This window comes from Chinchilla lanigera, unplaced genomic scaffold, assembly GCF_000276665.1.
Source record: "Chinchilla lanigera isolate Chin_1 unplaced genomic scaffold, ChiLan1.0 scaffold00036, whole genome shotgun sequence".
NCBI classification, from domain to species: Eukaryota; Metazoa; Chordata; class Mammalia; order Rodentia; family Chinchillidae; genus Chinchilla; species Chinchilla lanigera.
In genome coordinates this window covers 12,022,448-12,036,033 of record NW_004955437.1, presented here as the reverse complement: position 1 = coordinate 12,036,033, position 13,586 = coordinate 12,022,448, and the positions used below count along the sequence as shown (strand labels likewise).

General features: G+C 37.3%; 1 protein-coding gene across 1 annotated transcript in view; it reads right to left on the bottom strand.

Annotated features, from left to right (window-relative positions):
- Cd2ap (CD2-associated protein) overlaps positions 1-13,586 on the bottom strand; it is a gene marked incomplete at its 5' end in the record, with an annotated part of 81,616 nt that overhangs the window by 50,981 nt on the left and 17,049 nt on the right. Inside the window, 2 exon segments of the mRNA XM_013517016.1 lie at positions 1,123-1,223; positions 6,219-6,372. Of these exon segments, the coding sequence (XP_013372470.1) occupies positions 1,123-1,223; positions 6,219-6,372 (255 nt within the window).

The window sequence follows — 13,586 nt, the reverse complement described above, 5'->3', positions numbered from 1 at the left end:
GTTCAAGGCCAGTCTGGGCTACCCTGTCTCGAAACAAACAAACATGAAAACCCAAAAATTCTTCTCATGTTAGATTGTTTAGAAGTTTAAAGGAAATAATAAATGTGAAAGAGCAGAGTATTTCAGATATAACACAGGCTCAATAAATGTTTCATTACTGTGACCACACGAAAATAAAACAGAACTATTTTTTGGTTTTTTTAGAACTGTTTTTTTGAATAAATACACCAGAAGTTAACATAAACGTTAGTGGCAAATTACACTTAAAGTACGGTATGAATCAAAATATATGCTTTGAAAATGGGATCTCCCTGTGCCAAACGAAACTTTAATACTCCTTCAATGATGAAAGCAGAGACATGAAAAGTGACTTTTAAAATGCTTTTATATCTCATTCTAAAATATTAAGACTATAGAAAAGTGGGGGAGTGGTTTGTTTGTTTATTTTGAGATAATTTCTCACTATGTAGTTCAGACTGGCTTGAACTCACTAGGTAGCCCAGGCTGGCCTTGAACTAGTAACAATCCTCATGTCTCAGCCTCCTGAGTGCTGGGATTACAAGCGTGCACCACCATGCCCAGGCAGAAGAGGTATTTATGGATAATATTTGATTATAATAATTCAAACACAGGGGCTGGGGATTTACTCAGCGGCACAACACCTGCCTGGCAAACGCAAGGTCATGAATTCAATTCCTGGTACCAGGAAAAAAAAAAAATTCCAACACAGGAAGGCTTCAACAAGCTTCTATTTTGCATCCCTTTATTATGCAAAAGGTACTGCTCTGTGCCTGCAATAAATTCGGAATCACAAAAAAACTCTTCTGCTCTGTGCCTGTAGTAAATTCGGTATCACAAAAAAACTCTTCCATGCTCTCATTTTTTCATTTTTAGCTTACAATATATTTTTTTCTAATTCCTCGAGTGATATATATACATATATGTATATATATATATATAGCTATAATATATAAATACTAGTATAGAACATGGATGAATAAAGAAAATCTACACCTTTAAATTTTATTAAAAACAAACTGGCATAAATTCTTCCAAAGCATTTTTTTAAACTCAGACTATCACTTGTATAACAGCTGGTTACCACTCCCATGGCATCCTTACCTCCTCAGTAACATCAATGATATCTCCCACCTTCAGCTCCAGCTCATCCTCGTTCTGTGGAATATACTCAAAGAGAACTTTACACTGACGTTTCTTGGCCCCTAAAGGAAACAAAGAGAAAAAATCAGGTTAAAAGATCATTTGAAAAAGCACTTTTGCCAGGCATGGTGGTGCACCCCTGTAATCCCAGGACTCGGGACGCTGAGGCAGGAAAATTGCTGCAAGTTCAAGACCAGCCTAGGCTACAAAGTAAGCTCAAGGCCAGCCTGAACTACATAGGGAGACCTTGTCTCAAAAAGACAAAAAAGAAAAAGAGCACTTTAAGTCACATACCATGTTTTTCATCACAGGGCCCACACAGGTGACTAAACAGAACGTATGCCTTGAACATGACATTCCCAATTATTTCTGAAACTTAAGTATCTTGTTTCTTTCACCAAGGATGCTTTCATCCATAAAGCTCACTTTGTCTTGCTTCAATTCCTTTTCAGTTCTCAATTAGAAAATACTAACTCTCAAACAACCTTATAGACTAGGGATTCTTCCTTTGTGCTTCTACAGTGTCACACACCCTGCCTGACCGAAGTCATATCCTACCTAGTACTGATAACTCACCTTTTTCCTCTTAACACGACGCAGTGACTTGTTTTCTTGTGAGTATCCCCTTCTACTCTACAGGCTAAAGAATAACTGACACTGGGTTTGTTGACTGCTCTCTTTCCAGCAGCCAGTGTAAGAGCCTGGTTTGCACAATGTATCGATCTTAGTCTGTGCTGTTTAACAAAATTCTGAGACTGAAAAATTTATAAATAGAATTTTTTTGTCATATTCCGAAGGCTAGTAGGTGCCAGGAAGTTCAATGTGTAGTGAGTACCCCCTTGCTATATAGTCATCACTTTGGCCGAGGTGGAAGGGCAGAAAGCTACTGTCCTCGGCCCTTTCACAAGGTACTACTCTCTTCACCAGGACACAGCCCTCTTAACACTTGCCAAAGACCCCATCTCTTAATACCACCACAATGAGGATTAAGCTTCAACCTGAGTTTTGGACTATCATTCAAACCACAGCAGCATCCATTAAACATCTGCAAATGAGTTAATGAATAAGCATTTAGGTTTAACCATGCAGATCATCAACTAATATTGTCCCAGAAGGGCCACAATTCATTAGCAGCCTACCACCAACAATCCTACCAATATTCTTCCTAATAATTTAAATGTACACTTGAAAAACTAAACAACTAGTGATCTGCGTGAACACACAATTAGTAAAACAGTACAAACTTCAAGTATTCCAAAAGTTAACAGAAAGTACAGTCTGAATTAAAGGAGAAATAGATGTCTTTCAGGAAGAATAGAGTTATACAGGGAAAGGTGAACAACACAGTATGCAAGAATTAGTAAGACAAATGTGACAGACATTCTGGATCAAAGGGGTATTTTTACCAACAAAATAGGGTTTGACAGGTGGCAACAAAGAAGAATCCTGAGAAGTAATGCAAAAAATCAGAATTTCACTACATCAAATCTTGACCATAAATATCTCTAAATGCTTTCTAAACAGAAAGATGCAATGCTGCAAGAGAACTATCACGTGCTTGGAAGTCAGAAGTCTTGAGTTCTAACTAAGGCCAGTTTCAACACGTTTAGATCACCTAATTCTCTAGAAGTCAACTCCATCAGTGACCATACAGTCACCAAATGTTAAGAGTGATTCAGCCATTTTCTATATGATTCAGTCTTTAAAAATGCTGTCTTATCTTTGGAAATAAGAATCTCGTATTTATACCATGACATGAAAGGTTCAAGCTGGTCAAGACACTAGCTATACTTCTAAGATACATTACTTAACACTTAAAATCTTAGAAACATTATTGGTACCAAAAAGAAAAAATTCATCAAGAGTAAAACACAATGTCTGCAATGTATTTTCAACGATTAAGTGAAAAAAGTAGTAGTATTTGTATATAGATATTTGTATATAGATATTTGTATATAGAATACAAAACCAAAAAAAGAAGAAAGAAAGAAACCAAAGGGCGTGGTGGCGCTCATCTGTAATCCCAGCACTTGGGAGACTGATGCAGGGAGACTGCTAAATTGGAGGCCTGTCTGGACCACAAGGTGAGAATCTGTCTCAAAACAAAAAAAAAAGAAGAAGACAACAAAGCCAATGTGACAAAATGTTAACTGCAAACTTAGGAGAAGGGCATACCGGTTCACTGCATAACTATTCCTTCACCTTTTTGTAGACTTAAATTTTTTAAAAAGATAGAAAACAATGTCCTATCTCCCATTAGAAGGCTGTACCAGGAAGGAGTCTTTCTGAGACCAATGCAGTTCAGGGTGGCCTTGAACTCACTTTGTAGCCCAGGCTGGCCTTCAACTCATAGCAATCCACCTGTCTCAGCCTCCCAAATGCTGGGATTACAGGCATGTGCCACCAAGCCCGGCCAGGAAGGAGTCATCTGAATGAATCTTTCTTCCACAGACATCAGAGTATTTCCACATCAAAGAGCAGAGCCTGAACTAATATATCCATTCTTCCAAAAGGTATGTTACAAAAATGCAGACAGTGGCCATAATTTGATAACACACAAAATCTTCACTAGTGTCTCCAGCACTGACTCAGACAGGAAGCAAACTATTCCCTACCACATTTTGTGGAACTGAAGCAATGTGTAGTATTCCGTCAACTAGTTTTTCATGTGCAACATAATTCCTTTCAGTACACCTACAAGTAATCTACCAGTACCAATCTCAATGTACCTTTTCATTCAAGAAATTATTAACTAGATAAAAAAATAATCACTTCTCCGTAGCATCACTTTCTGCTCACAAAGGAAGTCAGCAACCAGTGACATCAACAGCAGAGTCCATGTGGGATCAATTTCTTTCAAATGTAAAGTGAATTAAGTACTAATATTCCACACTGAACACAGAGTTGAGAAGTCAACTGGGAGGGCTGGGGATTTAGCTCAGCGGCAAAGCGCCTGCCTGGCAAGCGCAAGGTCATGAGTTCAGTTCCCGGTACCGGAGAAAAAAAAAAAAAAAGAAGTCAACTGGGGATATAGCTCAGCAGCATAAGTGCCGGCCTGGCAAATGTAAGGTCCTGAGTTTGACTTCTGGTACCAAAAAAAAAAAGAGAGAGAAGTCAAAAGATGCCAACTTTTTACATCTAAGCACAGTACTCTACCACAATCTTTTTTTTTTTTTTTTTTTTTGGTACCAGGAATCAAACTCAGAACCTTACACTTGCCAGGCAGGTGCTTGTGCCACTGAGCTGTATCACTGGCCCTACCACTATCTTTGTGTTTGATTTTAAAAAGGTGTGACAAGTAATGTAATTTGTATCTGTTTTGGTTTTAAGAAATGCAAACTTGTTCTCTTCAGAGACTTTTGCTACCAACTTTTTCTCAAACAACATAACTCTTGCTCTGGAAAAATACCTGTTTTACCAGAGAAATTAATTTGCATAATGAAGTGTGGTAGCACAAGTTTCACTGGCCTCATGACTACATAAGCCAACAACACACAGAGAGGTCTAGAGAAAAACTGTTCACCACACCAATAAAATCCAGTCCTCATTCTACTAAACAAACCGCAGCAGACTCATGCAAAAATCTACTTTTCAATTGCTTACAACAAATCAAAACACATGCAGATTCACTTTAAAACACACAGATTTTTTTTGTTGGTTTTTTTTGGTTGTTTTGGTTGGACACACAGACAAACTAAGTTTTCCTATCAAGTCTTTTTCTTACAAATTTATGTATTTTTCTATGAAGTCTTTTTCTTACAAATTTATATTTTCTTAAAAATATTTAAAGAGTATCTAAAGGGAACTCTGCTGGGCCAATCTCTCTGGATATTAAATGGCTATGTTCAGGTATCTAACCACTGAAGAAAAACAACTATCTAAAATTCTTGTGTCTACACTGCTATAGATGATCTGACATTTCAGCGTTCTAATAAATAAATGTTACAGAGTACAGTTAAGGTGTTAATCTAAAAGAGTCTAATATTAATAAGAAAGCAATACCTTATATGTCAATTTATAATTCCTACAGGTGGCTGTCAGATACTCATGCTGGGTACCAATATATTACAGATTCCACATGACTAAAACTGAAGATTTACTACATGGGCCATGTTGTAGTTGATACACTGTGTTAACTTGGGGAGTGTAGAGGTTTGCCCAAGTGACTCAGTAATTCTGCATCTTGGCGTAAGAAGAACATACCCTTACCCTTCTGGGATGTTGTTTATTGTGTCAATTTGAAAAGTTTAACTATGTGACTCAGCAGGGAGCCAGGGTGCTTCCTTTGTATTCATCCTGAGCCTATACAAGAGGAGGGCATAGAAATTATGTGAATGCCACATGCCCCCTGGGTGAAGATTACCTGCTTACAATATAAGGGAGGGAAAGTGGCTTGCTACTCTCTGCCACTCCTCCCTTTTGCTGCATTCCACCACCATGAATGCCTGTCCTCTGCCACGTGTCACTCTACCTTGGAAACAGCCCAGTATAGGCTGAAACCTCCACAAACTGTAAGCTAAAGAAACCTTTCCTTCCTTAATTTTAGGTGTCAGGTACTTTGTCCCAGCAATGAGAAAAAAGTAGCCAAGACAGAATTTGGTACCAGGAGTTGGGAGGGCTTCTACAGTTTATGATTGATTCATGATTCAATGTTGGAATTATGGATGTGAGTGCTACACCTGCCCTGGGGCAGACTTTGCATACAATGTAAGGGAGGGAAAGAGGCTGCCTGCCACCCCTCCTCCCTTTTGCTCTTGTTGCTTTTGCTGTTTTCTGCCCTTTGCCCTCTGCCATGCACCACTCTGCCTTGGAGCCAGCCAAGTATGGACTGAAACCTCCACAAACTGTATGCTAAATAAGCCTTTCTTTCCTTAATTTTGGGGATTGGGTATTTTGTCTCAGCAATGAGAAAAAAGCAACGAAGACAGGCCAGTAACCAGTAACATGAGAGTAAGGTGAAGTTACTACAGTCTGCTGTAGAGAATTGAATATACGAACAGCTAGAACATATCCTCCTATTTTGGCATAATTAAGCAGGAATGGAATCATTTACATACTCTTCTTAATGTTTTTGGTTTGTGGATGCGGCTGAATTCCTCCAGCTGGAAGGCCGTAAGTGCTTATTCGCTGTACAAGACTTGCTACATTTCCATGCTTCTCTCGTTTGATAGGCAAATTGTCATCCTTAGAGTCCGTCTCTCGTTTAATTTCCTATAGAGGGGGAAATCAGTAAAAAGATAAATTAAGTTGTACTTTATTAACAGTAGATCCCTCAAACCAAAAAGCAAAATAAGTATAATGATTACTATGTTAATTATGATAGCAAGTTTCCAACCTCTCACTCTGCTCAAATCTAAATGAAGAATGGGACTCATTTTGGTCAGCACCATAAGTACAAGTTCACGCCTTACTGAAACTGGAGATGAAAAGGAAATCGAAACCTTACCCAACCTTTATCTCAACATACAAAACAATCCTCGATACATAAAAAACATAAGACAAATATCTCTAAGTCAGAGGTGGGAAAACTTCTTCTGTGAGGCACTGGATAGCCAACATTTTGTGATCTGCAGGCCAGACACCACTGGAACAACCACTTATGTCACCTATAACACAAATGCTATCGCACAATAATGAATACACATACATCAGTAACTCGGTTCACAAACTTAACTTATTCTATGATTCTAGGGAAGATGGCCACATTTGTGTTCATGTGGGGAAGATGGCTGAGGTCATGTTTGTCAGCAGATGCAGAGTTTGCAAATGGAAGCAAATTTTGCAGAATGTTTCTGTTTGCCAACCAAATTGTTCACAAACAGAAGTATTCTTCAACTGAGGTATTACTGTGTTCCAATAAAAGTATTGGTGGACACCAAAATTCTAATTTTCACATGACTTTTACATGTCATTTCACATTCTTTTACGTTTTTTCCCCATTACTTATACAATTCTTAACTAGCACCCTTGCATTATTGGCCTTAAAAAGACTGGGGTACATACAGATTGTGTCCTGTAGGCTTTAGCTTGACAGCTTCTACTCTAACTCACAGGTATAAAGAAGATAAGTAAACCACTGTGGAAAAACAGTGTGAAGTTTTTCAGGAAAACATGGAAGAATACAAGTAAAAAAGAAGTTATACTATACACAAAGATTAAAACTCAGTGTCTTAAAGACATCAATTTTCCACTCAAATTGACATAACTATGTGAAGTAACTAATAAATACATCAAAGACTTGGTGTAACAATTTAATAAACTAGTTCTAAATGTATGTAGAAAAACAAAAGGCCAGCAACAGCCTCAAGAAAAAGGCAGTTGAAAGACCTTAAGAAAAATTATAATAACACAATAAATAAGTGTGGTATTAGCATAAAAACAAACATATCACTATTTGAAACAAAAGAGGAAGTCTATAATCAGACAAATTTAATTTATAACAGTGAAGGTAAGAAAAGATGTCATTGTAAAGTACATGGTACTTGGAAAGCTAATGTTCCATATTTGGGAGGTAAAGAATGACATCAGATGCCAACTTCACACATTTAATATAAAATTTAACAATTTGTTGAAAGTAATCAGGAAGTAAAAAAAATTAACCAGAGGCAGTTTCTACTTGGAGTTAACAAAGAATTCGTATTCCAACTACATAAAATTATTCCAGTATTAAACCTGGACAAAAAAAAACACACCTGGACAAAAAGTCTTATGTTACAGGAATCCACATTTTAATGTGTTATCTAAAAGAGTATGTGCTTGTTTTAAAATAATTAAATCACCATCAAAAACTGGAGTGCTGGCTAGGGTACAACTCAATGGCAGGGCACTTGTAGCCCTGGCTCAAGAAAGGAGCAAAGGAGGGAGGGACTAGTCAGCTAAAAGGCAAAATGTAAACAAAGGCAAAGGCAGGCTAGAATATATATATATATATATATATATATATATATATATACACACACACACATATATTTTTTTTTCGTACCAGGAATTACTCAGGACCTTGTGCTTGCCAGGCAGGTGCTATGCCGCTGAACTATATCCTTGGCCCAAGAGTCTAAGTAACCCTATGTGAGAAGGCATGCTGCCATCATTCTCCACTGAAGAAAAACTTGATTAATAAAAGTTTTTTTTAAAAAGTAGGGGAAAACTGTAAATTACAAGTTTGAGCCCACTTAGCTAACTTAGTAACTTAGCAAGACCCAATCTCCAAATAAAAAATAAAAAACCTGGGGATGCAGCTGAATGTGAAGGTCTCAGGTTCAACCCACAGTTCCATCAAAAAAACAAAAACAAAACAAAACCTCTTGCATCAGTCTCTATTGAAATGTTTATGGCAATACAACCTACGTACTAACAAGTAACATGGATAATCATTCCATCTTAGCTATCAGTTACTGTTATTTGGGGAGCATGCCTTAAAGACTATACAATAAAAATCTATTTTATACTAAAAAGCTACAGATGTATATATTATATATACTTAGATGTATATATTACAATATATATTTTATATGCACATACATTACGTATACATTATAATGTATATGCATATGTAACGTGGATATACATTATACATGTGTGTATATATGCATCTATTATACATACATTATACATATATGTATACATACATATAAAACTGAACATAGCAAAACACTTTGTGTTATTGCTTTTTAAGCAGTTTCCTTAACTTTATGGATTAAACTAGAATAATTATTATAGCAAGTTTTAAAACTACTTAAGATTATAAAGTACAGTGGATTTCAAGTTGTGAAAGAATACTCAGAAAATGAATATTTTTCAAACAGTACCAGAGAACTGATAACTTGCTAGTTTTTAAACTGCAATGCAAACTATTCCAATTCAGGTTGAAAAATTAAATTAGATTGAGAAAAAAATAAAGAAAAATTAATGCCGAGCATGATGGCACACACCTGTAATCTCAGCACTCAGGAGGCTGAGCCAGAGGTTCAGCATGAGTTGGAGGCCAGTCTGCACTATATAAGCAAATTTGAGGCCAGCCTGGGCTACATAGTGAGACCTTGCCTCAAAGAAGCAAAACTGAAAACCAAAAAAAAAAAAAAAACAGAAAAATTAAAACAGTGCCTTACGCTCAACTGTTGCACACCTTTGCATAGATTCATGGTTCTTATGGTACTGGAGCAAACTCCCAAAGAGTTTATCAGTAAAGGGGAAAACAACAATACATATGTGAGACAAGAGGAGCCACTAGCTCACAAAAGATCATAAATTCAACATTAGTCTGTTTCATGCTTCTTCTGAAGGACTTATGTTCAGTATTTGTGAAGTGGGCTCTGGGAAGTTACTAAGAAAGAAAGCAAGTAACATGAAAGTCAATGTGGAACAAGAAATGAGTGAGTGCACTGGTTATCAAATTCCAGTATTTGAGAGCTGAGGAGTGCCCAGAGGTGTATACAACCTAACAGTAATAACTGCAGTTAAGAATATTACAAACTTTATTCCCTGTTTCTTCTTTTTTAAATGTCTAACCAGTTACAGTATAACTTTCTAAGTTATTTTATTCTAACAGTTAGTGTAATTCTGAAGTACTTCTTTTGATCTAGGCCCTAAACTCTAGGGGCACCATGAAGTACAGTAATGACTAAAACACTTAGGGTGTTATAAGCCAGAAAGTATGAGAATCTCTGGCATAACTAGTTGAAAAATGATGACTTTTATAGAAATTTTTTCCTCCTAAAAGGTGTTATTTTACTATGATATCAAACCCATAAATCTTTAAATAACATTCATTAAAGATTGTGCTAAAGTGAGGAGAACTATAATTGAGACACCTGGAATGCAACAACCTAGCAAAGAATAAAAGAAGTACAGTACCAGGAATCAAGAAAGAGCTGACAGGAAAACTAGAAACTACAGAGAAACTGAAGACGGCACAGTAAATGAGCAAACAATAGAATACCACCCAAACAATAAAAAGAACCAATTACTGATAAACAAAAATGAATCTATGAATTTCAAGTTCTGATTGAAAGAAGTCAGACTCAAAATAAGTAAAAAATTTTCAAGAAAAGGCAAATCTATAGAAAAAAAAAAGAAAAGCAGGTCAGTGGTTCCCTAGAGAAGGGGGACAGGGAAGAGGGGAAAAAGAGTGAAGAGTGGAAGAGACCTTTTAGAAATAATTTCAACATTCTATAGCTTCATTGTTCAATGACTTCATGATTGCATGCAACTGCTGGAAACTCATTACATCTTACACTTTAAGTGGATGAGACTTATGGCACATGAATTATATAGCCCATAAATTTTTTATGATATGTGCTCTAAGTACAAAGCACTGGACACCTAACATGGGAAGTTTTCCTAATACAGATTCCATGGTGACAAGGCAAGTCAGAAGGGCTTCACAGAGAAAGTGGCATCTCTACTGAGACAGAAACAACAGTGTTGGCAAGGTGCAGGGGAAGAAGAGGAAGAGGGTCCTGACAGGAAAAAAGAGCATATAGGCAATCAGAGGGCACAGGGAGCTTCTGAGGAACTAAGGTCACACTATGTTTAGCTGGACCCTGGAGAAGGAAAGCGTTGAGAGTGGCCAATATCAATACCCAAGACAGCAGAAGCAGATACCATAAAACACGGCGTCATAGCAGAAAACCTGAACTGCATGGTTCAGGATCGTAAGACTCTGTCATAGAATTTTTTAAATGTAGGGAACAAAATCACTCTATGCAGTAAGAAAGAATAAGGTAATAGATGAACAGATTGAACATGCTCCAAGTTATGATAGTGACAAAACAGAGAAATTTTGAAAGATTCAGAAAATATTCAAAAGTCATAATCTTGATAATCCATCAAATAGGACCTAAGAAGAGAGTCCAAGATGATACTTTAGTTCTTCACTTGGGCAACTGCTTCGGGTGTACTCCTTCTACATAAAAAAAGCTTGCTGTGAATCCGTGTTTCTCTGGCCACAGCCTCACAGCTCCCAGGTTTACAATGTCCCTGGACTACACCATTCTCACATTGCTGTGTTAGGCCTAGTCTAAGGAGCAGCAGGCTGAACCAGACACAGACACACACCATGTACACGAGGTGTGCAGCAGACTATACCAGCTGGGGCTCTGTATGTACATTCTATTATGTTCAAAAACCACAAATTCCTCAGAATGCCTCTGTCATCAAGCAACACATCACCATGAATCAAACATCTTCTGCATGACAAAAGTTGTAATAAAAAAGTAAAGAAGGTTAAAAAAAACAGAATAAAAAGTATTGGTGAGTTTATTATCTTACAAAATTAAGAAATCTTCATCTTTTTAATGAGCAAACTCTATGAACAGGTAATTCACAAATGAAACAAACATTAAACACATGAAGACTGAGAAGCTAATAAAAATAAATAGCATTATTCTTATAAGACTTACTTTACAAACCTAGAAGAATTTTAAATATTTGATAGCCCAGCTGAAAGGCAATATGGCAAAGCTATAATGTGTGTAGCCTCGACTTACAAATCTACATCCAGGGATCTGTCCTATGAAACACACTGACAAGCACTTAAAGATGAGGAGGCATCTGCGTGTGGGCGGGGGAGTGTTAATAAAAAACAGCCTTTATTGAGAACTATTTTTAAAACTTAATAGTAAGCCAAACTGGGTGATACACACCTATAATCTCAACTACTCTGTAGGCTGAGCCGAAAGCATATCAAGTTCACACCTAGAATGGCCAACTTAATGAGTCCTTGGCTTCAATCACCAGTTCCAACCAATCAATAAATAAAATATACGTCACACCCTGGGACAAGCGTTGTTATTTTCCAGTACAGGAGAACAAGCACCTCCCTTTGAGTTCAAGTCCCATTCCTCTGGAATGATTACATTCACAGTGGGGAGTTTGTACACAAATGTGGCAGAGTATAGGATCAGGAGACAAATGATCTGGGTATATACTTTGGCTCTTTTTTTTTTTTCTTTTTGAGACAGGGTCTCACTATGCAGTTCAGGCTGGCCTTGAGCTCACTTTGAAGCCCAGGCTAGTCTTGAACTCGCAATGATCCTCCTGTATCAGCTTCCCGAGTGCTGGGATTACAGGTGTGTGCCACCGCGCCCGGCTTTACTTTGGTTCTATTCCACATAATCTTGGACACCTGTGTTATATTTAATAAAAACTGTATGAATACCACATATTAATTCACTACTCAACATTTAAAACTGTTTTATGAACCTTCAATATTCTCTGTGACATGAATATTAAATGTAATAAATCTTCTGAGGACAAAAACAACAAAGGAACAGAGGTAAGGAACTTTAAAATGTAGTCTACAATAATGGGAAAAACTCATGATTATAGCCTTCCAAATACGTAAGAGTCCACTAAGATGTTATCATCTGCACCAAGTGACCTCAAGGCTCGCACCAAGTTCTTAGATAGAGCAAAGATCACGTTGGAGTCTACCCTCTCCTCTTCTGGAACCCCTGGCCAATACAACCCCTTGTGCAGCTAGACACACTCTCAACAACCTACTTCATTTCCCAGTTTTGAGACAACCAGTGCTCCAGACTACTCTGGCCATCACTGTCAACAGAAAATGTCACAAAGTACCAACAGAGTGTCAGTAAGATCCCAGCACTTCACTATTCCTCTGTCCACTATTACCTTTTACTTAAACACCTATGCAATAAAGTATATTGCAGTACTTTCTACCAATTTCACTCCCTTTTGGACTTTAAAAATGACTCCAGGAGACCCAGGAAACTGTGTAGGGTTAGAAAGTGTACATGAACAGCAAATTCAGAAAAACTGGCTGGGCATGTTGTCACCGACCTGTAATCCCAGCACGCAGGCGGCTGAGGCAAGGGGAATGCCACAAATTTGAGGCCAGCTTAAGCTACACAGTGCATTCAAGGCCTGCCTGAACTACATAGCGAGACCCTGTCTTCAAACAAACAAACAAACAAACAAACAAAAAATAGCAAAACCAAAAACACAGAAAAACTCTGAATCCCTTTCTTGAACTAGAGAAGCCTCCTGCATAAAAGGTACCATCAATACAAACTGGCCAAGAGAAAAATGTAATATGGATAATTTCCACATGGATAAGAATGTAAAAGATTGACTGGAAGGAAGTAGGTTAACAGAGAATAAAAAATATAAGCAAATTGCAGGGAGCTAACAAGGCTGGAGAAGATACAGATGTTCTTCACCTATTAAGGTAATCAAAGATACTTCCCTTTGACTAAACTAGCCAAAAACACATAACTGAAAATATACTCAACAAAATTCACAAACTGCTCCTTCCTGTTGTAATATCTTCATTTAATAATCTGGTTATCTCATCGTGGGCAGCACATTATGACATGAAAACAAAGCAATTAACTTCTATTTCATAAAATCAAAGGTCAAAAAGAGTAATAAAAACTAAATGAGATGACAAGACCTTTTTATTT